The sequence below is a fragment of the Rana temporaria genome, chromosome 6 (genome assembly GCF_905171775.1).
Source record: "Rana temporaria chromosome 6, aRanTem1.1, whole genome shotgun sequence".
Taxonomy (NCBI): Eukaryota; Metazoa; Chordata; class Amphibia; order Anura; family Ranidae; genus Rana; species Rana temporaria.
This window is the reverse complement of record NC_053494.1, coordinates 43343182-43369305: the sequence shown is the minus strand read 5'-3', so window position 1 is coordinate 43369305 and position 26124 is coordinate 43343182. Positions and strand designations below refer to the sequence as shown.

Sequence of the window (26124 nt, the reverse complement as noted above, 5' to 3'; positions counted from 1 at the left end):
ATTTAACTTATTTATCTTTTTTTTAATTATTAAGACCCCTTTCACACTGAGGAGTTTTTCAGGCAGTACATCGCTAAAAATAGCGCCTAAATACCGCCTGAAAAACTCCTGCCAGCCTTCTCAATGTGAAAGCCCGAGGGCTGCACACAGAGTGCAGAGCTGTCACTTATAAACACAGAAATGGGACTTCTGTGTTTTACAAGTGATTGTGGTGAGCAGGCACCAAAGGGTCTGAGCCAGAGGTGGTGGAACTGAGTTCCACCAAGTTCCACCTGAAAAAAAGCCCTGACTTTTGTATACAGTGGAACCTCGGATTGCGAGTAACGCGGTTAACGAGCGTTTCGCAATACGAACACTGTATTTTGAAAAATCCTAACTCGGTTTGCGAGTGTTGTCTCGCAAAACAAGCAGGATTCAGGCCAAAGCATTGTGCAGTACCGCGTTTGACCTGAGGTGCGGGGGCGCTGGAGCCGAATGCTCACAAAGACTTGGCTCCGTTCCCGAGCCTTTCCCAGGTCAGCCGAGCTGTCCTCGGGACTGTTTCCAATGCTCTTCGGCGCCCCCCGCCTCTTGCCACATGCGGTATTGCATGTGATTGAAGTCAATGCGGAACAAATTATTTTCGTTTCCATTTACTACAATGGGGAAACTCCCTTTGATATGCAAGTACTTTGGATCACAAGCATTCTCCTGGAACGGATTATGCTCGTAATCCGAGGTTCCACTGTATCTAGTTATATGATCTTTTTCACCTCCACCCAGAGACCCAACAGTTCTTACTTACCTGTGGAGCAAATTTCAATTGTTGTATTGCCAACTGGTTGTCCATGTGACGCCACTTCTATTAGATAGACATCAGCAAATACAAAAAAAGGTCGAGGAATATTGCATATACATTTATTAGGCACCGCAGAACCATCCAACTGCTCATTTTGCAGGTCAAGACACGTGCCTCTGCTGAAATGATATGAATACAAAAATATATTTGTGGGTAAAATTAAATAGATGTAAATAAATGTAGTACACAACTTACATTAGTTCATCATAGCTATTTTATGTATATTCTGTTACTCTTGTTTTTTAACTGGAATATTCTTCCACCTGCCATGAGCATGCCCCACATGACATCCTCACCACCCACATTTTCTGCCTAGTGTCTGGTCTCTCTATACATGCATTGCTTACTTCCTAAGGGCCAGATTCAGGTAGAACCGCGGCGGCGTAACGTATCGTAGATATGTTACACCGCCGCAATTTTTCATCGCAAGTGCCTGATTCACCAAGCACTTGCGTGAAAAATTACGCCGGCGGCCTCCGGCGTAAGCCCGCGTAATTTAAATGGGTGTGTGCCATTTAAATTAGGCGCGCTCCCGCGCCGGACCTACTGCGCATGCTCCGTTTCGAAATTCCCGCCGTGCTTTGCGTGAAGTGACGTCATTTTTTCGAACGGTGACGTGCGTAAAGTACTTCCGTATTCCCGGACGTCTTACGCAAACGGCGTGAATTTTTAAATTTCGACGCGGGAACGACGGCCATACTTTATATAGCACATACGTGTGCTGTGTAAAGTTAAGGCACCCAAAACGACGACTAACTTTGCGACGGGAAACTAGACTAGCGACGTAGTGAACGCAAAAAAACGTCGTGGATCGCCGTAACTCCTAATTTGCATACCCGACGCTGGTTTACGACGCAAACTCCCCCCAGCGGCGGCCGCGGTACTGCATCCTAAGATCCGACAGTGTAAAACAGATACACCTGTCGGATCTTAGGGATATCTATGCGTAACTGATTCTATGAATCAGTCGCATAGATACTCTGAGAGATACGACGGAGTATCTGAGATACTCCGTCGTATCTCGGCTGTGAATCTGGCCCTAATAGGTAGATTCACGTAGGGGCGCCTAACTTTAGGGCGGCCTAGCCTTTTTAGGCTACACCGCCGTAAATTAGTTAGGCTAGTAGTGATTCTCAAACCACTTACCTGCTAATTTTCGGTGGCGTAGCCTAAAACGAGCGGACGTAAGGGCGCCTAATTCAAATGACTTTGAGGGGGGGCGTGTTATATGGAAATGAGGCTTGACCTCACGTTTTTGACGTTTTTTGACACTGCGCATGCGCCGGGCGACTACATTTCCCAGTGCGCATTGCGGCTAAGTAGGCCGTACGGGCCTATTGATTTCGACGTGTACGTAAACAACGTAAATCCCGATTCGTGGACGACTTGCGCAAACGACGTAAAAAATTCGAAACTCGCGGCGGGAACGGCGGCTATACTTAACATTGTTATTCCACCTCATAGGTGGAATAACTTTAGGCGGCCTATCCCTTACGGAAACGACCTAATGCGACGGTGTAGGCCTGGCGTACATTCGTGAATCGGCGTATCCCCTCATTTACATAATCTACGCCGGCCGCAATGGAAGCGTCATCTAGTGGACAACAGAAACATTGCAAGCTAAGATAGAACGGCGCAAGCCGGCCTATCTTAGCTTTGTTTGAGTGTATCTCTGTTTGAGAATACACTTAAACAAACGCCGGCGTAGATTCAGAGTTAGGTCGGCTTATCTACTGATAAGCCGGCCTAACTCTTTGTGAATATACCTATAAGTTCCTATTGATATCTGCACACACAGCTCACTTTCCAGCATCAGCAGCACCAGTTAGATCTTTACCCCAGTATGTACAGATCATTCCCCAGGGTCAGTTTCAATTGGTGCCCCCGCAGGCACACTACATTCCCTAGTATCCACAATACTAGAGGGATCTGCACCCCAGCATGCACATCTTACTCTCCAGTATCCATGCCACCAGGGAAAGCTTCATCTCAGTATGTGAAGCTCACCCCCTGGTCTCCATTTCACCTGCAATTGGCACCACAGCACATACAGCACATTTCTTCTTATTATCCTCACGAGTTCTGCGCTCAAGCACACACAGCTATGCCTCAGTATCCACACCACCAGTTAGAGCTACACCCTAGTATGCACAGTTCTCTCCCGAGTGTCCATACAGGGCTGGACTGGGACAAAAATGTGGCCCTGGACTTCATTCAGACCGGCCCACTTTAATTTTGCAAACACGCACAAAAACAGTATATAAACTGCGCAATTGCACAAAAAAACATAAGTAAACATATTCCACTTTAGGGCATAGGACAGGGCATAGCCACACCAGTGTCCATTAATGCAGCCACACCAGTGCCCATTAATGCAGCCTTATCAGTGCTCATTAAAGGAGTTGTAAAGGAAAAAAAATTTTTTTGCTGAAATGACTGTTTACAGGGTATAGAGACATAATAGTTAACTGATTCCCTTTAAAAATTATTAAAAATAGATAAAGATCAATCATATAATGTACCTGCAGTTTCTAGTTTCGTTTTTGCATGCTGTTTCCTGCCTCTCTGCTGTACAGAGCCACAGAGTCAATACAGGGCAGTGATGGTTTGGAAAACTAAACTGATTGGTGCTGAGGGGTTTTAGACACACAGTAATCACACCTCCTTGATTAGTGACCACAGAGAGAAAGCTCCCAGTACTGTGGTTATCAGGAAACAGACAACCAGGAAGTGTGGAGATCAGAGAAGAATTACAGCAACTTGAGAGCAAAAACGAACAATGAGGACATGAAAACAGCCCTGCATTAAGGTAAAGGAAGCTATTATGATAGAAAAAATCCTTTACAAACCCTTTAATGCAGCCTAATCAGTGCCCATCAGTGCAGCCACACCAGTGCCCATCCGTGCAGCCACACCAGTGCCCATTAATGCAGCCACACCAGTGTTTATTAATGCAGCCACACCAGTGTTTATTAATGCAGCCACACTAGTGCCCATTAATGCAGCCTCACCAGTGTCCATCAATGCAGCCACACCAGTGCCCATCAGTGCAGCCACACCAGTGCCCATCAGCGCAGCCACACCAGTGCCCCCACTGAACACAGAGGGCCCGGAGAAGATTTTTTTTTCTAACCAGCTGCACAGCAGGAGATTAGCTTTTTGGTGGACAGGGTTTGAAAGTCCCCACTCTATCTCCGCTGTCACTAAAAATGGCTCACTGAGAAATCAGCCCACCGGGAAACTCCCGGTAGTCCCAATGGCCAGTACATGCCTGCATATAGCCATTGATATTTTTACCCCAACACACACATAGCACACTCCTACGTACTAGGGTCCGTCTGGACTGGCTTTTGTTCACGTCAAATGAGATTTGCATTCCCATACAACGTTGATTGGAGCAATCTAATGCAAGTCAGAAGGAGGTCCACTGCAAGTCACATGTATCTGTCATAGTATTCTGAATAATTGATGTCAAAGGGATGCCAGTGACATAAGCCCAAAGCCAGCTGACACACACCCTTAGCAACACCAATGGGCACAGAAAGTTTTACATAAATTGAGGCTCCAGGAAAAAGTCAAACGGGGGACTCCTTGGCTGGAATAATTTAGGCCTTTTAATGCAACCCCATTCAAAAAATGCACTACTCCCATTCTACTTCTACTCTACACCCACATCCAACCAACGCTGTCTACCAGTACAAAACTAATTATCAAAAACACAACTGTGCACCACACTACAACAGTATTAAAAACCCCAAAAAAATAAAAATATAAGAAATTACTTTAGAAGTAAGGCCCCGTACACACGACCGCGGATCAGTTCCAGCAGATAGATCCGGTCATGTGTACGGCCTAGCGGACATTTCCCAGCGGATAAAAATCCAGCCGACGGATTCCCAGCGGATAAAAATTTCTTAGCATGCTAAGAAATCTATCCGCTGGAATCCAGTCCAGCGGACTGATCCGGTCCTCTGTACAGACTCACCGGATCAGTCCGTCCGCTCCCATCCCTCACATGCGTCGTAATGATTCGACGCATGCGTGGAAGTATTTACCTTCCAGGGTCGCGCACGTCCCCGCGTCATCGTCGCTTTGACGGCGCGGCCACATCACCGCGGATGTATTCCGCGGGGATTTCGATCTGATGGTGTGTACAGCCATCAGATCCAAATCCGCCAGAGGATTTATCCGCTGGAAACGGTCCGGCGGACCGTTTCCAGCGGATATCCTCTCGTCTGTACGAGGCCTTACTCATCAGATGCTAGCTGGCACTCAAATGTGATCTCACTCCACTCTAAACTGAAATCTCATAACCCAAAATAGTGCTGCGCTCCCGATCCCAGTAAAAAAAAAAAAAAAACGTGTTAAAGCGGATCTCCACTCTAAAGTGGAGTCCCGCTGATCGGAACCCTCCCCCCTCCGGTGTCACATTTGACACCTTTCAGGGGGGAGGGGGGTGCAGATACCTGTCTACAGACAGGTATCTGCACCCACTTCTGGCCCTACGATACGGGCAAAGGACGGGTTTTTTCCTTGCTTCCCGTCCGTCCCCCGTTGTATGCTGGGAACACTCAGCTCCCAGCACACAGCGGGAGCCAATCGGCGGGCGCAGCGCGACTCGTGCATGCGCCGTAGGGAACCGGGCAGTGAAGCCGGAGCGCTTCACTTCCTGGTTCCCTCACCGAGGATGGAGGGGGGAGCAGCAGGGTGACGAGCGATCGGCTCGTCATCTGCTGCGATCGGCGCTGGACTCCAGGACAGGTAAGTGTCCTTATATTAAAAGTCAGCAGCTGCAGTATTTGTAGCTGCTGGCTTTTAATATATTTTTTTAGTGGCACATCCGCTTTAAATATAATCATAAAGTTAATAGTGCATAACATATCATAATAACCAATTAATCACAAAAGTCCATGACCAAATATACGGTATAAACATATGTAGCACTACCTCTGTATGGGGTTGCAGGTGACAGGGTTCCCCACTACTGCACAGCCAGGCACATAACATTTTCAGATTTCATTCAGACACAGTGAGCAGTCTTTGAGCTTTGCTTTGTTGTTTAATTAGGGGGGGACAATAACTTGGATTGGTATGGGAATTATGGGATGCCCAACTTGAAAGTGACAAAACCAGGGACAACTTTCCTCTTATATAAAACTCTGATTCTTCTGTATAACTCCAATTGATTCCTCTGCACAGGCTAACAGTCTCTGTTACATTAGCAACAGCCCCTTACAGGCTAGGAGCTCTCAGTCCCTCTATAAAGTAGCACAATGTGTTGTGAACTGCATCCTGGAGTACTTCCAACTCCCCTGTAGACACTGGTCCCAGCTCTATTACTGCAGGAAATGCTAGCCCACCTGGCTGCCTCTTCACCGGCCCACCTGCCTGCTGCTTCTTCACCAGTCTACCCGACTGACATTCTGGAGATCTCCCAGGGCAAGACTATAGAACCGCTGTCTTCAAGAGTGATCTGCTACACCATTGCCTCTCAGGAAAGCTTGCTTCCAACTTCTTTTGTGGTAGGATCTTCTAGGCCAGCACCTGAGCCCTGACCTGGGGCAGAGCCCCCCCCCTCCAGACTAGGGGGTTCCTCTCAAGGGCCACCGACAGCCTCCTCAGCACTGCATCTCCATCTTCTACCTGACTCCATGCTCAGCATGACTCATGCCTATTTAAGAGCTCACTTAGTTCTCTACCAGGCCTACCTCCTGGAGATTGGCAAAGGGCCCCTAAATATGCAGGACAACCCTTCTAGCCTACGCCCTCTAACTTCCAGAACATTTTCCAACATTCCAGAACCAGAGGTGGCACCAAAAAGCTGCCTGTGTTAGTCATGCTGCCCTGAAATCTAGTAATCCTGATCCAATTACAGGCTCATGTTGTTTAAAGCGGGGGTTCACCCTAAAAAAAAAATCTTACTTTACTTACTTTAGATCGTTGTGTATGAGCTGATGTGCAAATGTTAAGGCAAAATCTTCACTGCAATTGCTGCTTGAACCAGCAATTTCCCAAAAACAAAACATTTTCTTATCAAAATCATTGAGGCACTCCAAATTTTTAATGGCTGGAATGGTTTGAGCTGGAATGAAAGAAAGAGAGCATATTATTAATATTTTCACTTCCAGACATCTACAGGCAGAAGGAATATCCATAAACTCAAGTATCTTCTGTCATGAGGCAAGGGTAACATTTTAAGTTGGCCCTGCGTGAGACCACAGATGGCATGACATGTATTGTGGGCCCAAAAAAGGAAATAAAATTCAGAGCTGAGTACATTTTTGGAGGATCAACATGTGTTTTTCTTGCCTCGCAGACCCTGACTTGCAGTACTGCTTATTTGTAAGTATTCCATCTTAGTTCTCCCTTACCCCTACCTTCTTTTTTACTATCTGGGCAAAATATTAGATCCTATTTGGTACCTTTTTTATTTATTTTTTCAGGTATGCTATGCGTTTTTTCCTAATGAGTGGCATTTGGCCACGAAACGCGTCGAGCCTATCAATGTCATCATGTTCCCAACACATGGCTTGACCTCAACTGTGATTCATTTGTATCCTTTAACCCATTTGTATCCACTACTCAATAAGCATTTGGCTTTTTACATTAATTACTTCTATGGGATACTATGCAATTTCAGATGCTGCATTTGTATATACATATTTGTGAATCCTTCTTTTCTGTATGCCATTGCCTTGTATATAGATAGAAATACTCCTGTTCAACCATGTATCATATGTTTATAAGGTATGCTTTGTTTATATGTAAATTACATTTTTTTATAAATCACTCACTCAAAATCCCAAAAGCCCCTTTCTTATTTATGTATTTTTCTTTGTTTGCAGGGTCTTTAACTACTTGCCGACCAGCCGCCGTCATTCTACGGCGGCAGGTCGGCTCTCCTGGGCGAGAGCCTGTAGTATAACGTCGGCTCTTTGAGCGGCCACTAGGGGCGCCCCCCGCTCGCCCCCGACTTCCGTGCGTGTGCCACGCGGGCTCGATCGCCGCCGGGCACCCGCGATTGCTCGTTACAGAGCAGGGAGCGGGAGCTGTGTGTGTAAACACACAGCTCCCGGTCCTGTCAGGGGGGGAAATGCTGATCTTCTGTTCATACAATGTATGAACAGAGGATCAGTGTTTCCTCTAGTGAGGCCACACCCCCCCCCCACAGTAAGAACACACCCAGGGACATAAAATTCCCCGCCCCCTAGTGTTAACCCCTTCACTGCCAGTGGCATTTTTATAGTAATCCAAAGCATTTTTATAGCACTGATCGCTATAAAAATACCAATGGTCCCAAAAATGTGTCAAAAGTGTCCGCCATAATGTCGCAGTACCGAAAAAAAAATCGCTGATCGCCGCCATTACTAGTAAAAAAAAAAATATTAATAAAAATGCCATAAAAATACCCTATTTTGTAAACGCTATAACTTTTGCGCAAACCAATCAATAAACGCTTATTGCGATTTTTTTTTACGAAAAATATGTAGAAGAATACGTATCGGCCTAAACTGAGGAAAAAAAATGTTTTTTTATATATTTTTGGGGGATATTTATTATAGAAAAAAGTAAAAAATATTCATTTTTTTCAAAATTGTCGCTTTATTTTTGTTTATAGCGCAAAAAATAAAAACCGCAGAGGTGATCAAATACCACCAAAAGAAAGCTCTATTTGTGGGGAAAAAAAGACGCCAATTTTGTTTGGGAGCCACGTCGCACGACCGCGCAATTGTCAGTTAAAGCGGCGCAGTCCCGAATCGCAAAAAGTGCTCTGGTCTTTGGGCAGCAATATGGTCCGGGGGTTAAGTGGTTAACTGCTTGCCGACCAGCCGCATATGGCGGCAGGTCGGCTCTGCTGGGTGAGATCACGTAGCTATACGTCATCTTGCCGAGCAGCCAATGTATGAACAGCGATCAGTCATTTCCCCAAGTCAGTCCACCCCCCCTTCAGTTAGAACACACCCAGGGAACATACTTAACCCCTTCCTCGCCCCCTAGTGTTAACCCCTTCCCTGCCAGTGGCATTTTTATAGTAATCAATAATCCCAAAAATGTGTCAAAAGTGTCCGATGTGTCCGCCATAATGTCGCAGTACCAATAAAAATCGCTGATCGCTGCCATTACTAGTAAAAAAAAAATATTAATAAAAATGCCATAAAACTATCCCCTATTTTGTAAACGCTATAACTTTTGCGCAAACCAATCAATAAACGCTTATTGCGACTGAGGAAAAAAATATATTATTTTTTATATATTTTTGGGGGATATTTATTATAGCAAAAAGTAAAAAATATTAATTTTTTTCAAAATTGTCGGTCTATTTTTGTTTATAGCGCAAAAACTAAAAAACGCAGAGGTGATCAAATACCACCAAAAGAAAGCTCTATTTGTTTGGGAGCCACGTCAGTTAACCACTGGTCATCCGCCCGCCGTCAAAAGACGGCGGGAGGAAGAATCTGTTATACTGGGTGGTCGTCATATGACGTTGCGCCTTTAAACACCACTAGGGGCGTGCGCGCCCCCGGCGGCGCGTCACTGAGAACCTGGTGCGCGTGCCCGGCGGCCGCGATGACCGCCGGGCATCCGCGATTGCTCAGGAACTGAGCCAGAAAGTGGATCTGTGTGTGTAAACACACAGATCCACGTCCTGTCAGGGAGAGGCACCTCCCCCAGTCACTCCCCTCCCCCCACAGTAAGAATCACTAATTAGGACATACATTAACTCGCCCCCTAGTTTTAACCCCTTCCCTGCCAGTCACATTTATACAGTAATCAATGCATTTTTATAGCAGGGATCGCTGTATAAATGTGAATGGTCCCAAAAATGTGTCAAAAGTGTCCGATGTGTCCGCCGCAAAATCGCAGTCACGATTAAAATCGCTGATCGCCGCTATTACTAGTTAAAAAAATAAATAAAAATGCTATCAATCTATCCCCTATTTTGTAGATGCTATAACTTTTGCGCAAACCAATCAATAATCTCTTATGGCGATTTTTTTTTACCAAAAATATGTAGAAGAATACCATCCATAGGTTCTATGGAAGTTTACTCTCAAACCAAGGTTTTACTGTACTTACATCTGCTTAATGCAGTTAGTGATATGGCAACCCATATTAGGCTGATCTGTTTTATTCTTTTTAGTCCCATCTTAAGCCTTGGTGGGGTCTTCTGTTCGGTGGGGTCTTCTGTTTGATGGGCTGTGTTGAGACCTGTGTGATACATATAAGAGTATTTAACCACAAAAAAGTAATCTGACCTGAGTTCCTGCAATAGTTTAGTAATTCAAATACATGGTAAGGCAGCCTTTCTACATTAAATAACACAATTTATATTTTATTTTCATTCATTTATAAGTCTTGAATTGTATTTTTCTACTTTATTTTTTCTTTTTACCTGAAATCACAATTCAAGTAGTATGGTGCAAGAGCTGAAAGAGCTATACAGAATACCACCACCGTGGGCACCCAGAGCTTCCAACCATTCTTCATTTGCAGGGACTGTCTCCATCCTCCATTTGCAGGGACTGTCTGTGTTTAGGAACAAAATCTCTCCTTCATTCCTGACTGACCATATTTGGCTCACTAGTACCCCAGGTGACTGGGCTAGGCGGACTGAGTCGGGCTGGTTACATAGGCAGATGTACCCCTGCCGTGCTATGTGCAGTTCCCCATTCGCCCATTGTGTCATTACCCAGAGCAGGGTTGTGGTAACATTATAGGGCCCTGGTTGGGTGGCTTCTAGGGCTAATTGGGGGGCCCTTGGTTGGGGAGGGAAGGCCCAGCTCCCTTAGGGGGGGCTGCATCCCATTTTTCCTCCCTGGTACAGGTGAGAGTGTTTTATTGAGGGTGGGACTGGGGAGGTTTTTTTCACTGCAGGGTGAGGAGGTGGAGAACTAATTGGGGTTTTGATGTTGTTATGTGCTGTTGTGTCGCCATAAGGCATAATTTGACTGGGTGTATCTTGTCTTTCCTGTTTTTTTGTGTAGAAAGGTCCCCAGCCTCTTTCAGTCTGAGAACCTGCAGGGCCAGAGATAGCTGACATCCTTCTGTATATGGTGGGTTGCAAGGCATAGTGGGAGTAATGCATATTTAATTTCATGATTCATGGGTGCCAGACACTTCTTGAATGCAAAGAGAGTTTATTTCTCTTGGCACTTCCGACCGGCGCATACAGCGCGTCACTAGTTGCCGAAAGAAGCCGAACGTCGGTGCGCAGGCGCCGTATAGAGCCGACTCGCAGTCCAGGCTTCTTTCGGCAATTAGTGACGCGCTGTATGCGCCGGTCGGAAGGATGTCAATACCTTAGGAACGCCCAGTCCTGCACATTACATACCCGGAAGCGGGGGTGAAAATACGGTATGTGCTGCACTGAAAAAAAAAAAAACAGCCGATTGTCATTCTGACAACTCGGCTGAATGTCATGTTAAAAAATGTTTTTTGGGGTGAACCCCCGCTTTAAAGCGGTGGTTCCCCCTAAAACACATTTCTAACAATAGATTCGTAAGACCTGTTACACTGCGGGTAGGCTGGCTTTTTTTTTTTTTTTTTCGTACATACCGAGATCTCGGCGTCTCGTCCCTTGGCGGTGGGCGTTCCTATTTGATTGACGTTCCTCGGACGGGCGAATACGTGACGTTACGACTTTCCGACAGAAGCCAAACGTCATTGCGCATGCGCCGTATAGAGTCGGCTCTATACGGCACCTGCGCAGCGACGTTCGGCTTCTTTCGGAAAGTCGTGACGTCACGTATGCGCCCGTCCGAGGAACGTCAATCAACTAGGAACGCCCACTGACAAGGGACGAAACGCCGAGATGTCGGTATGTACAAAAAAAAAAAAAAAAAGCCAGCCTACCCGCAGTGTAACGGGTCTTACAAATCTATTGTTAGAAATGTGTTTTAGGGGGAACCACCCCTTTAAGTATCTTCCTGAAGCGTCACACCCGCTTCTCTTCTGGGTCTCTAGCTTGGCACTCAAGATACTTCTCAGGCTTCACCCTACTGGCCTGCTCAGTCCCTGGCTTGACACACAAGCCTGCTCTGCAAGCATCACCTCCGCTGGTTGGGTCCCTGGCTTGATACCCACTGAAGTTTCCAGATTCTTCCCTGTCCCCGGTTGGTGAGAATTCTGCTCCAGTACTTGCTTCAGCTACTCACTGTGGTTCCTGGTAATAAGGTGGTTGGTCCCTTAGTGGCAACAGCTTCCCCTCTACCCAGGGCTGGTGCAAGGATTTTTGACACCCTAGGCGAAACCTAATTTTGCCGCCCCCTTGGCCCCACACCCTTTGACCTGCCCATGTATACCCCACCTTTCTAATGAAGCGCCCATCAAATGCAGCCTCACCAGAGCCCATCAATGAATGTTTCCATTAATTCTGGAGTCAGGACACAGACACAGCTCTCCGCCAGGCGCTGCGCCTCTGACACTATCTGTGAATGGAGCGGCGGCTGCCTGATGATGCTGAGACTTAGTTGCTTTCTGCAAAGGGAAGAGAGTAGGAACACCAGTGGCCGGGTGCCCTAGGCTGCCTAGTTTGCCTAGTGGTAGCATCGGCCCTGTTCTCAACTGTGCCCATTATATACAGCCTCACCCAGCGCCCATCAATGTCGCTTCACCAGTGCCCATCAAATACAGCCTCAATTCAGCCTCATATGTACCCATCAAATGCTATCTCACCTGTGCCCATTATATACAGCCTCACCCAGCGCCCATCAATGTCGCTTCACCAGTGCCCATCAAATACAGCCTCACCAGTGCCCATCAAATACAGCCTCACGTGTGCCCATCAAATACAGCGTCACGTGTGCCCATCAATGCTGCTTCACCAGTGCCCATCAATGCAGCCTCATATGTGCCCATTAAATGCCATCTCTTAAAGGGTTTGTAAAGGTAAAAGTTTTTTTACCTTAATGCATCCTATGCATTAAGGTAAAAAAACATCTGACAGCACCGCCCCCCCCCCCCCCCCGAGCCCCCGTTTTACTTACCTCACCGTTCGAAAGTCCCGGGCGCGTGCTTGTCATCCTGCTCGGTTCCCAGCCTGGCCGTTGATTGGCTAGGCTGGGCGGATTGATAGCAGCGCAGCCATTGGCTGGCGCTGCTGTCAATCACAGCGGATGACGCGGCGCGCCGGGGGGCGGGGCCGAGTGATACAGTCGGCGGCTATGGCCGCTGCTGTATCACGGGAGCGCGCTCGCAAAAGCTTTCCACCATGCGAGGGAGCTCGCATGAACGTGGAAAGCTTTTGCGAGGAGGAGCCGAGACAGCCGCCGAGGGACCCCAGAAGACACGGATCCGGGTCACTCTGTGCAAAACGATCTGCACAGCGGAGGTAAGTATAACATGTTTGTTATTTAAAAAAAAAAAAATTGTACCTTTAGTGTTCCTTTAACTGTGCCCATTAAATACAGCCTCACCCTGTGCCCATCAAATACAGCCTCACCAGTGCCCATTAATGCTTCTTCACCAATGCCAATCAATGCAGCCTCATATGTGTCCATTAAATACAGCCTCACCCAGCGCCCATCAATGCTGCTTCACCAGTGCCAATCCATGCAGCCTCACCTGTGCCCATCAAATGCCATCTCACCTGTGCACATCAAATATAGCCTCACCTGTGCCCATCAATGCTGCTTCACCAGTGCTCATCAATGCCGCTTCACCAATGCCAATCAATGTAGCCTCACCTGTGCCCATCAAATGCTATCTTACCTGTGCCCATTAAATACAGCCTCACCCAGCGCCCATCAATGCAGTCTCACATGTGCCCATCAAATGCCATCTCACATGTGCCCATCAATGCTGCTTCACCACTGCTAATTAATTCACCCTGGGGAAGGGGGGGGGGACAGTCAGTATACATACACTGATACACACATTAATTTTAAAATTCCATGTAATTGTCTAATACAATATCATTAGCTCAGAGAGAAAGCACGTTTTTACTCACCACACCAGCTCAGAAAACTTCTGACAACGTGAACTGCTGCATCTATCGGTGCGCCTGTCCCCAAGCCCAGAGAGCCAGCCACGCTATATCCCATGATGCATGCACTACTCAGTGCTAGTGACATGGCCTGGAGGGGACGGAGAGCTGCTGGACATGGAGGACACTACAGCAGAGGGAGAGCGGCCTCGGCGCTGGACACAGGTCAGGGTGTCAGAAGGAGACCGGGGAGGGGGAGGGGGGCATGCTGAGATGCTGCCTGAACAACACATCTCAGAACGGATTGCTGGACAGTGGACACACATCAGAGCGCGCCTTTGGGGGGGGGAGGTGTTGCTGGACACATGACATCTGGACATCAGGACAGAGAGGGAGGGGATACACATCAGAGCGGAGGGCTGAGTGGTTGCTGGACAGTACACAGACAACACATGCAGGGCTTCCATCTCAGCTGCTGTCCCAGCTCTCTCCCCTCATCTACGGCGCTGCAGGCTGGGAATATCGTTGTGAAGGTGCTGTCTTCACAGGCGCACCCCCCCAGCCTGGCGCCAAAGGGAAGTTTTTTTCAAAATTTCGGTCCAGGAGATATTTTAATGATCCGGATTTTGCCGCTCCCCCTACCCTGGCGCTCTAGGCAGCCGCCTGACTTGCCTATGCCTAGCGCCGGCCCTGCCTCTACCCCCAACCACGACAGGTTCTCCGGCCAGCAGAACTGTCACTTCCGGTTGGACTGCAAGCCGCAATCCCAACCCTGTGCTGCTCTCTTGCTTCTGGATAGGCCCTCAGAGAACCTGGCAGCCAGATGTGCCTAAGATAGACCCAAACTCTGGCCTAGCAGCCTGGGCAATACAACACACGTTCACCCAGACAGCTGTACAGGTGGCACAGGACCCTGATCACCTGACTCCACCTAAATATATAGGTTCTCCCAGCAGGCCAAGGGATTTAAGAAAACCCCTGCCCACTGGCTGAGGTACCCCATATTCTCCTAATCTGTCCCTGCTTTGCCCTTGTCTTGTCTAACGTCACCAGGTACCCGGCCACCCAGTGGCTAAAGAGAGAAGTGCAGCAATTCCAGACTTGGGGTGAACGCAATTGATCCTCAACAATTAGCCAAGGTGACTATACCTGACTGGTAAGTTTAGGAGCAACCCTGCCTAAACACCAGGGTATTACAATTGTTTTTGAGTTTTTTTTTTACATACATTTTTAGATTACACCCCCCTAGCACTACTAGGTGAGTACCCCACTGAATAATATTTAGAGCAAGACTCCCATGTCTATATTCATTTTGATACTACATTTATAATGCCCTTATGGATACAAGTGTTCCAGGCTCACCAATCAACATCATCAGGTTCTATGTTAAGGTTTTTCTCTCATGTCAATTGATAGGACGTTTTGGGGGACGGAGCAACAAATATTTGCATTGCAAGGTCAGCGCTCAGTTTTTGAAAGAGCGTAAGTAATGTAGAATTTATTGTAGATGGAAACTTTCAGGGGGTGGCACACCTAAATGCTGCACAAAGTATGAAGGAAGATATATGCCCTTGTGATGAAAAAAATGCCCTATCCATTATAATCCCTTGTTCATCCACCATCAAAACTGGTGAGATTGTAGGCCCGGAGGAAATAATGGGTTATTAAAGAGGGGGCAACCGGGATGTGGGGCCCCCTCCTACAGGAAGAATCCCATAGGGAATGAGAAAGTGTTGGGCTCAAGAGGACTTTGCGATGTGTGGAAGGAAGCCAAAGCACCAGTTCTATAGGTAGAGGAGAGCAGGCTTGGGCCTCTAAAGACACCCAGTCCAGCCCATAATAGAAACACACAACATTTTTTTGCCTTCATGCATAAAATGCATGAAGGTAAAAAAAAACTTGAGTCTTTACAACCACTTTAATTTCAATTTCTAAGGACTACATATCCAGTAGTACCTTGCTACCTGCATGCAGTGATTCCTGTGTTGACTCCACCTCCTGAAACTCCTCTCCTCATCACTTCTTTAGTTCAGAAGGCAGGCTCTGTGAATTCTGTGACACAGCATTGCCAACTCACAGGGCATAATGAATACATGTCATGGAATTCAAGGAAGTAAATGTGTGGAGGTTTTTAAAAAGTAAGTTTACAAACTTCATTAGATTATTCTTTTAGATTAATAGGCTAGAAATATAATTGAAATAGAGGGTGGAAATGAATATATGATGTTACATTTTGACCATACCATGATACACTTTAACTGCCAAAAAGGTTAAAAGAGAAGCTCAGCGAAGCTGGCCCCCCTACAATCAGCACAAATAAAAACTCAAGTGTGTTTCTTTAGTGCTACGTTTGTGCTGTTTTGTGCCGCAAAAATTTACGTTTGTGCTGCTTTTATTTTGAAGATATTAGCAATTGTTTTTTCCAGACTATGACATCACACAGCCCCCCTACAACAGCCAAATGGCACAAAACTGGTCTCGTTGGTTAGTGCTACGTTTGTGCTGTTTTGTGCTGCTAATATTTCCGTTCTATCTTTTATCGTTTTTGCGTTATTAATGACTTATTAAAGGTCACCAAAGGTCACACAGCCCCCCTACAACGCCCAAATGACACGAAACTGGTCTCGTTGGTTAGTGCTACGTTTGTGCTGTTTTGTGCTGCTAATATTTCCGTTCTATCTTTTATCGTTTTTGCGTTATTAATGACTTATTAAAGGTCACCAAAGGTCACACAGCCCCCCTACAACGCCCAAATGACACAGAAATGGTCTCGTTGGTTAGTGCTACGTTTGTGCTGTTTTGTGCTGCTATTATTTCCGTTCTATCTTTTATCGTTTTTGTGTTATTAATGATTTATTAAAGGTCACCAAAGGTCACACAGCCCCCTACAACGCCCAAATGACGCAAAACTGGTCTTGTTGGTTAGTGCTACATTTGTGCTGGTTTGTGCTGCTAAAAAATGTATTTGTGCTGTTATGGTTTTTAAGTTATAACAGTTTTTTTGTTTTTTCAAACCCCACTCACTTTGTCCCCCCCTACAATCAGCACAAATAAAAACTCAAGTGTGTTTCTTTAGTGCTGCGTTTGTGCTGTTTTGTGCTGTTTACATTTTCTTTCTATCTTTTATCGTTAAGGTCACCAAAGGTCTCTCAGCCCTCCACAACACCCAAATTACACAAAACTGGTCTCGTTGGTTAGTGCTACGTTTGTGCTGTTTTGTGCTGCTAAAATTTATGTTCTATCTTTTATTGTTTTTGTGTTATTAATGATTTATTAAAGGTCACCAAAGGTCACTCAGCCCCCCCTACCACCCCGAAAGGACACAAAACTGGTCTCGTTGGTTAGTGCTACGTGTGTGCTGGTCTGTGCTGCTAAAATTTTTAGTTGTGCTGTTATGGTTTTTAAGATATAACAGTTTTTTTGTTCTTTTCAAACCCCACTCACTTTGCCCCCCCCCCGTACAATCTGCACAAATAAAAACTCAAATGTTTTAGTGCTATGTTTGTGCTGCTAATATTTTTATTTGTGCTGCTATGGTTTTTAAGATATAGCAGCTTGTTTTTATTTGATAACAACCCACTCACTTTGCACCCCATGTTATATAATCTTAAAAACAAACATACTATTTGTTAGTGCTACGTTTGTGCTTTTTTGTGCTATAAAAATACAAATTTGTGCTGCTTTTATTTTTAAGATATAAGCAATTTGTTTTTTCCCAGACAATGACATCACCCTGCCCTCCTGTCCCATACCTGGTTAGTGATCTCCTGGTTAGACAGCAGCAATTGGAGCACAGCGAGGTATGGGTGCCTGTGATCAGTCCAGTAGACTGCGTGGTGGCAGCAGAACCGGCTGGTGGCATATAAGCTGGCACTGAGCTTGGCTGGCAGCATACTGTGGGTAAGCAGCTGGAAGCAGGAGACAGGTGAGACCTTGCTGGACTGAAGAGCTGTAGCAGGCTTGATGAGCAGGATGCAGGGTCAGATGAGCCGGGTCCATAATGGTCGGGCAGATCAGGCATAGACGGCAGACAACAGGATAGTCGGGTCAAATGCCAAATCAGCAACGGGAGTTAGATCAGGCAAGAACAGAAGGCAGAATCCAGAGACAAGCCATGGTCAGGGCAGGTAGCAGTCAAACTCCGTTTTGTTTGTTTGTTTTTAAGATTTAATAACATGGGGTGCAAAGTGAGTGGGTTGTTATCAAATAAAAACAAGCTGCTATATTTTAAAACCCATAACAGCACAAATAAAAATATTAGCAGCACAAACATAGCACTAAAACATTTGAGTTTTTATTTGTGCAGATTGTACGGGGGGGGGGGGGCAAAGTGAGTGGGGTTTGAAAAGAACAAAAAAAAATGTTATAACTTAAAAACCATAACAGCACAACTAAAAATTTTAGCAGCACAGACCAGCACAAACGTAGCACTAACCAACAAGACCAGTTTTGTGTCCTTTTGGGGTGGTAGGGGGGCTGAGTGACCTTTGTGACCTTTAATAAATCATTAATAACACAAAAACAATAAAAGATAGAACATAAATTTTAGCAGCACAAAACAGCACAAACGTAGCACTAACCAACGAGACCAGTTTTGTGTCATTTGGGTGTTGTGGGTGGTTGAGTGACCTTTGGTGACCTTAACGATAAAAGATAGAAAGAAAATTTAAACAGCACAAAACAGCACAAACATAGCACTAAAGAAACACACTTGAGTTTTTATTTGTGCTGATTGTAAGGTGGGCAAAGTGAGTGGGGTTTGAAAAAAATAAATAAACTGTTATAACTTTAAAACCATAACAGCAGAAATAATTTTTTTTGCAGCACAAAACAGCACAAACATAGCACTAACCAACGAGACCAGTTTTGTGTCATTTTGGGGTTGTAGGGGGGCTGTGTGACCTTTGGTGATCTTTAATAAATCATTAATAACGCAAAAACGATAAAAGATAGAACGGAAATAATAGCAGCACAAAACAGCACAAACGTAGCACTAACCAACGAGACTAGTTTTGTGTCATTTGGGCATTGTAGGGGGGCTGTTTGACCTTTGGTGACCTTTAATAAATTATTAATAACGCAAAAACGATAAAAGATAGAAAGCAAATTTAAACAGCACAAAACAGCACAAACATAGCACTAAAGAAACACACTTGAGTTTTTATTTGAGCTGATTGTAAGGTGGGCAAAGTGAGTGGGGTTTGAAAAAAATAAATAAACTGTTATAACTTTAAAACCATAACAGCACAAATAAAAAAAAAATCAGCACAAAACAGCACAAACGTAGCACTAACCAACGAGACCAGTTTTGTGTCATTTGGGCGTTGTAGGGGGGCTGTGTGACCTTTGGTGACCTTTAATAAATCATTAATAACGCAAAAACGATAAAAGATAGAACGGAAATAATAGCAGCACAAAACAGCACAAACGTAGCACTAACCAACGAGACTAGTTTTGTGTCATTTGGGCATTGTAGGGGGGCTGTTTGACCTTTGGTGACCTTTAATAAATTATTAATAACGCAAAAACGATAAAAGATAGAAAGGAAATTTAAACAGCACAAACATAGCACTAAAGAAACACACTTGAGTTTTTATTTGTGCTGATTGTAAGGTGGGCAAAGTGAGTGGGGTTTGAAAAAAATAAATAAACTGTTATAAGTTTAAAACCATAACAGCACAAATAAAAAAAATTGCAGCACAAAACAGCACAAACGTAGCACTAACCAACGAGACCAGTTTCGTGTCATTTGGGCGTTGTAGGGGGGCTGTGTGACCTTTGGTGACCTTTAACCACTTAAGCCCCGGACCAATATGCAGCCTAAAGACCCAAGGTGTTTTTACAGTTCGGGACTGCGTCGCTTTAACAGACAATTGCGCGGTCGTGCGACGTGGCTCCCAAACAAAATTGGCGTCCTTTTTTCCCCACAAATAGAGCTTTCTTTTGGTGGTATTTGATCACATCTGCGGTTTTTAGTTTTTGCGCTATAAACAAAAATAGAGCGACAATTTTGAAAAAAATGCAATATTTTTTACTTTTTGCTATAATAAATATCCCCCAAAAACATATATAAAAACATTTTTTTTCCTCAGTTTAGGCCGATACGTATTCTTCTACCTGTTTTTAGTAAAAAAAATCGCAATAAGCGTTTATCGATTGGTTTGCGCAAAATTTATAGTGTTTACAAAATAGGGGATAGTTTTATTGCATTTTTATAAAAAAAAATTTTTTTACTACTAATGGCGGCGATCAGCAATTTTTTTCGTGACTGCGACATTATGGCGGACACTTCGGACAATTTTGACACATTTTTGGGACCATTGTCATTTTCACAGCAAAAAATGCATTTAAATTGCATTCTTTATTGTGAAAATGACAGTTGCAGTTTGGGAGTTAACCACAGGTGGCGCTGTAGGAGTTAGGGTGCACCTAGTATGTGTTTACAACTGTTTGGGGGTGTGGCTGTAGGAATGACGTCATCGATCGTGTCTTCCCTATAAAGGGAATGACGCGATCGATGCGCCGCCATAGTGAAGGACGGGGAAGCCGTGTTTACACACGGCTCTCCCCGTTCTTCAGCTCCGGGGAGCGATCGCGACGGAGCGGCTATAAACAAATAGCCGCGCCGTGGTCCCGGATCGCTCCCCGAGCGGACCCGACCTCCGCATGTAGCGGGGGGGGGTCCCGATCGGACCCCCCACCCGCTAATAGGCGAGGACGTACGTGTACGCCCATGTGCCTATACGTGCCATATTGTGGACGTATATGTACATGCGGGGGTCGGGAACTGGTTAATAAATCATTAATAACGCAAAAACGATAAAAGATAGAACGAAAATAATAGCAGCACAAAACAGCACAAACGTAGCACTAACCAACGAGACCAGTTTCGTGTCATTTGGGCGTTGTAGGGGGGCTGTGTGACCTTTGGTGACCTTTAACCAGTTCCCGACCCCCGCATGTACATGTACGTCCACAATATGGCACGTACAGGCACATGGGCGTACAGGTACGTCCTCGCCTATTAGCGGGTGGGGGGTCCGATCGGGACCCCCCCGCTACATGCGGAGGTCGGGTCCGCTCGGGGAGCGACCCGGGACCACGGCGCGGCTATTTGTTTATAGCCGCTCCGTCGCGATCGCTCCCCGGAGCTGAAGAACGGGGTGAGCCGTGTGTAAACACGGCTTCCCCGTCCTTCACTATGGCGGCGCATCGATCGCGTCATTCCCTTTATAGGGAAGACACGATCGATGACGTCATTCCTACAGCCACACCCCCAAACAGTTGTAAACACATACTAGGTGCACCCTAACTCCTACAGCGCCACCTGTGGTTAACTCCCAAACTGCAACTGTCATTTTCACAATAAAGAATGCAATTTAAATGCATTTTTTGCTGTGAAAATGACAATGGTCCCAAAAATGTGTCAAAATTGTCCGAAGTGTCCGCCATAATGTCGCAGTCACGAAAAAAATTGCTGATCGCCGCCATTAGTAGTAAAAAAAATAAAAATAATAAAAATGCAATAAAACTATCCCCTATTTTGTAAACACTATAAATTTTGCGCAAACCAATCGATAAACGCTTATTGCGATTTTTTTTACTAAAAATAGGTAGAAGAATACGTATCGGCCTAAACTGAGGAAAAAAAATGTTTTTATATATGTTTTTGGGGGATATTTATTACAGCAAAAAGTAAAAAATATTGCTTTTTTTTCAAAATTGTCGCTCTATTTTTGTTTATAGCGCAAAAACTAAAAACCGCAGATGTGATCAAATACCACCAAAAGAAAGCTCTATTTGTGGGGAAAAAAGGACGCCAATTTTGTTTGGGAGCCACGTCGCACGACCGCGCAATTGTCTGTTAAAGCGACGCAGTCCCGAACTGTAAAAACACCTTGGGTCTTTAGGCTGCATATTGGTCCGGTCCTTAAGTGGTTAATAAGTCATTAATAACGCAAAAACGATAAAAGATAGAACGGAAATATTAGCAGCACAAAACAGCACAAACGTAGCACTAACCAACGAGACCAGTTTTGTGCCATTTGGCTGTTGTAGGGGGGCTGTGTGATGTCATAGTCTGGAAAAAACAATTGCTAATATCTTCAAAATAAAAGCAGCACAAACGTAAATTTTTGCGGCACAAAACAGCACAAACGTAGCACTAAAGAAACACACTTGAGTTTTTATTTGTGCTGATTGTAGGGGGGCCAGCTTCGCTGAGCTTAAAAAGAGACTAACCTTTACATATAATCTTTAAATGATTGCATTTGTTATTGTAAAAAAAAAAACAGGAATAGTAGCAGAAGAAGAAAAAAAAAAAACACTTGTGGGTTTAATCAATCATATCTGTCTTCTTATTTTATCATAGTTTGCATAACTGAAGGTGTGGCAGTTACTGTACATAAATCATAGACATCAGGTTCAAATTAGTTTGTCTCTTAAAAGCTCATCTTCTTTTAGATGTCAATAAAAAATGTTGATGCAATCTACGTACGTGTAATGTACAGTAGTGATGGTCATCTCCATCTAGCGACTGATGTGCACACTACTTAAATGTTATCCCAATACAGTGAATGCATAAGAAACACGTGAGGGTGGCCCCCGAGGTCCCAGCTGCCTAGGTGCCTCCACAGAGTTTAATCCGGCACTGGTCCACCACAGTGAGACATGACAACAGGACATGACATGAATACCCAATTGAACAACACATGTGAATCAGTGACAGAATTTTTTTTGAGGGGCGGCAAACAGCATACCAGCCCTCGTCTGTCGGTCGGTCACTCAGTCAGTCGGTAGCACTTACCCCATCACCAGGGGCTTCCCCCTGCTCGGCGGCAGTGGCCTCCCGTTCTCCATGACCGGCAACTTCCCCTTCTCCAATTCTCCACAGTGGCGGCTTCCGTTTCCTCCCTCCCATGCTCTGCGACCTGAGCCCACCCTATTTAGAAGCCTATTAGAGCCTCTGGCGCTAATCAGGTGCTTAAAAAAAATCCCCTGCTGCTGTAATTAATGAGCTCGGTGCTCCGAAGGGGGCCGGATGCATGAATAGGGGGCCGCGGCGGCGACCATGGAAAGATTCATGCTATGCAGGTCTGTGAACACAATGAAGGATTCGAGAACTGTGGCAAATAGCAGAGGGTCTGTGAAGAAGCTCGCGTAGTGAACATGACTTAATCGCTCAGATACTAAAAGACTCCACAACACCGTATAGAAAAAACAGCAAGACGATACAAGGAGGGCTTCCTGTCCCATAGCCGCAACAGGATCACCAGGTTTACAAAAACTAGTGTCTCCATTGTAAGATTTCCTCTCCACTCCTGTTCGTGTGAAATCCCACAATTTGGGATTTTCATTCACTTTTGGTGATAAAACCATCACCAGGCAATTAGAAAAGGTGAATCTCCCTGATAGGTATAGATAGAGACAGCAATACAACCTCATTGGGTATTCTAATCCCTCTCCCAGCTATCCAAAGCTTTTAGCTATAATTAATAAACTTGCCAGTTAATTCTTCCCCCGTGAAACTAGCGACAATATGATTAGGTTTCAGAGATTATATAGAGACTCGGGCCCGGATTCAGAAAGGACTTACGACGGCGTATCTCCAGATACGCTGTCGTAAGTCCAAATGAGTGCCATCGTATCTATGCGCTGATTCATATAGGCAGTTACGCCTGAATTTGGCCAAGATACGACCGACGTAAGTCTCTTACGCCGTTGTATCTTGGGTGCATATTAACGCTGGCCGCTAGGGGCGCTTCCGTAGATTTACGCGTCGAATATGCAAATGACCTAGATACGCTGATTCAGAAACGTACTTGCGCCCGTCGGATTTAGCTAAGCCGTTTACGTAAGGCGCCGGTCCGGCGTAACTTTACCCCTCATAAAGCAGGGGTAAGTCATGTTAAGGTATGGACGTCGGAAAAGCATCATATTTTACGTAGTTTGCGTAAGTCTACGTGAATGGGGCAGGGCGTATGTTACGTTCACATCGACAAAGCATTGAGCCGACGTATCTTAGGGAGTATTTGCGACGTGACTCTGAGCATGCGCGCGCATGCGCCGTTCGATTGGCCATGCATTTACATGGGGTCACGCTTCATTACAATACAACACGCCCACTGCCTTGCTACTTTGAATTACGCGGGCTTACGCTGGCCCATTTACGATACGCCAACGTAACTTTGGGAGCAATTGCTTTCTGAATACAGTACTTGCCTCTCAATGTTACGTCGGCGTAGCGCATAGGAGATGCGTTACGCCCGCTCAAAGATACGACAATGTATCTGAATTGTGGCCTCGGTGTCTACATTGCTGTTTTTGGTGCAGCTATAGTAAATTTATACCATTTAAATAGTACCACAAATCTCCCTCTACTTTAAAGAGTTTCTAACAGAAAGGGAGAGAGAACATGTATGGCACATGGCATACTTGCCAACTGTCCCGTTTTTAACGGGACAGTCCCGTCAAATAGGACCTAGTCCCGGCTAATTTAGCCTGCCGGGACTTGTCCCGGCTAGTGGGGAAGGCTTAGCAGGTTTCATGGCTGTGGGCTCTCCTGTGGAGGATTCCATAGAAGCAGCTTCCCAAGCACCGGAACCTCGGCCCCCTGACCCCGAACACAGCACAGGAAGTGTTGGGGGAATCCTCCGGTCAGGGGGTCTCCGCTCCTCCCAGCCGCCAGGTGGCGCTGGAATCGTAAGCCGCTGGTCACACTGTGCCTTCACTCTACACTCTTAGGGCCTCCGGGAACTGTGGGTGGCGCTGTGTATCAGGAAGTGAGGGAGAGTAATGTGAGTGGTGGAGGAGAGCGGGGTCACCGGGGTCACCGGGAGAGGATGGCTAGCAAAGTGATGTGAGTGACATGAGCACTTTGTATTCCTGTGAGAGGTGTCATGGCCGGACCGGACTTGGCAAAAAAAGCTTATTTAGTTCTGAGAGAGAACCAGCCATACACCCTCCACTACCAGTCCGGGTGTGTGATGGGGTCAGGCTGGGAGTACAGTGATAGGAATACACAGAGCTGTGTGATGGGGAGTACAGTGATAGGAATACACAGAGCTGTGTGATGGGTCAGGCTGGGAGTACGGTGATAGTTATACACAGAGCTGTGTGATGGGGTCAGGCTGGGAGTACGGTGATAGTTATACACAGAGCTGTGTGGTGGGTCAGGCTGGGAGTACGGTGATAGGAATACACAGAGCTGTGTGGTGGGTCAGGCTGGGAGTACGGTGATAGGAATACACAGAGCTGTGTGGTGGGTCAGGCTGGGAGTACGGTGATAGGAATACACAGAGCTGTGTGGTGGGTCAGGCTGGGAGTATGGTGATAGGAATACACAGAGCTGTGTGGTGGGTCAGGCTGGGAGTACGGTGATAGGAACACACAGAGCTGTGTGGTGGGTCAGGCTGGGAGTACGGTGATAGGAAAACACAGAGCTGTGTGGTGGGTCAGGCTGGGAGTACGTTGAAAGGAATACACAGAGCTGTGTGGTGGGTCAGGCTGGGAGTACGTTGAAAGGAATACACAGAGCTGTGTGGTGGGTCAGGCTGGGAGTACGTTGAAAGGAATACACAGAGCTGTGTGGTGGGTCAGGCTGGGAGTACGTTGAAAGGAATACACAGAGCTGTGTGGTGGGTCAGGCTGGGAGTACGTTGAAAGGAATACACAGAGCTGTGTGGTGGGTCAGGCTGGGAGTACGTTGAAAGGAATACACAGAGCTGTGTGGTGGGTCAGGCTGGGAGTACGGTGATAGGAAAACACAGAGCTGTGTGGTGGGTCAGGCTGGGAGTACGTTGAAAGGAATACACAGAGCTGTGTGGTGGGTCAGGCTGGGAGTACGTTGAAAGGAATACACAGAGCTGTGTGGTGGGTCAGGCTGGGAGTACGTTGAAAGGAATACACAGAGCTGTGTGGTGGGTCAGGCTGGGAGTACGGTGAAAGGAATACACAGAGCTGTGTGGTGGGTCAGGCTGGGAGTACGTTGAAAGGAATACACAGAGCTGTGTGGTGGGTCAGGCTGGGAGTACGTTGAAAGGAATACACAGAGCTGTGTGGTGGGTCAGGCTGGGAGTACGGTGATAGGAATACACAGAGCTGTGTGGTGGGTCAGGCTGGGAGTACGTTGAAAGGAATACACAGAGCTGTGTGGTGGGTCAGGCTGGGAGTACGGTGATAGGAATACACAGAGCTGTGTGGTGGGTCAGGCTGGGAGTACGGTGATAGGAATACACAGAGCTGTGTGGTGGGTCAGGCTGGGAGTACGGTGATAGGAATACACAGAGCTGTGTGGTGGGTCAGGCTGGGAGTACGGTGATAGGAATACACAGAGCTGTGTGGTGGGTCAGGCTGGGAGTAC

General features: G+C 46.1%; 1 protein-coding gene across 2 annotated transcripts in view; it reads right to left on the bottom strand.

Annotated features, from left to right (window-relative positions):
- The window catches only part of LOC120943421, a 78327-nt gene that overhangs the window by 36190 nt on the left and 16013 nt on the right, over window positions 1-26124 (bottom strand). For both annotated transcript variants that reach the window (XM_040356708.1, XM_040356707.1), the window contains exons 2-4: window positions 9917-10048; window positions 6770-6920; window positions 785-957 (exon numbers count right to left, since the gene is read on the bottom strand). In XM_040356708.1, coding sequence (XP_040212642.1) covers window positions 785-957; window positions 6770-6920; window positions 9917-9986 — 394 coding nt within the window. In that variant the 5' untranslated portion in view covers window positions 9987-10048. The remainder of the gene's footprint in view (window positions 1-784; window positions 958-6769; window positions 6921-9916; window positions 10049-26124) is intronic.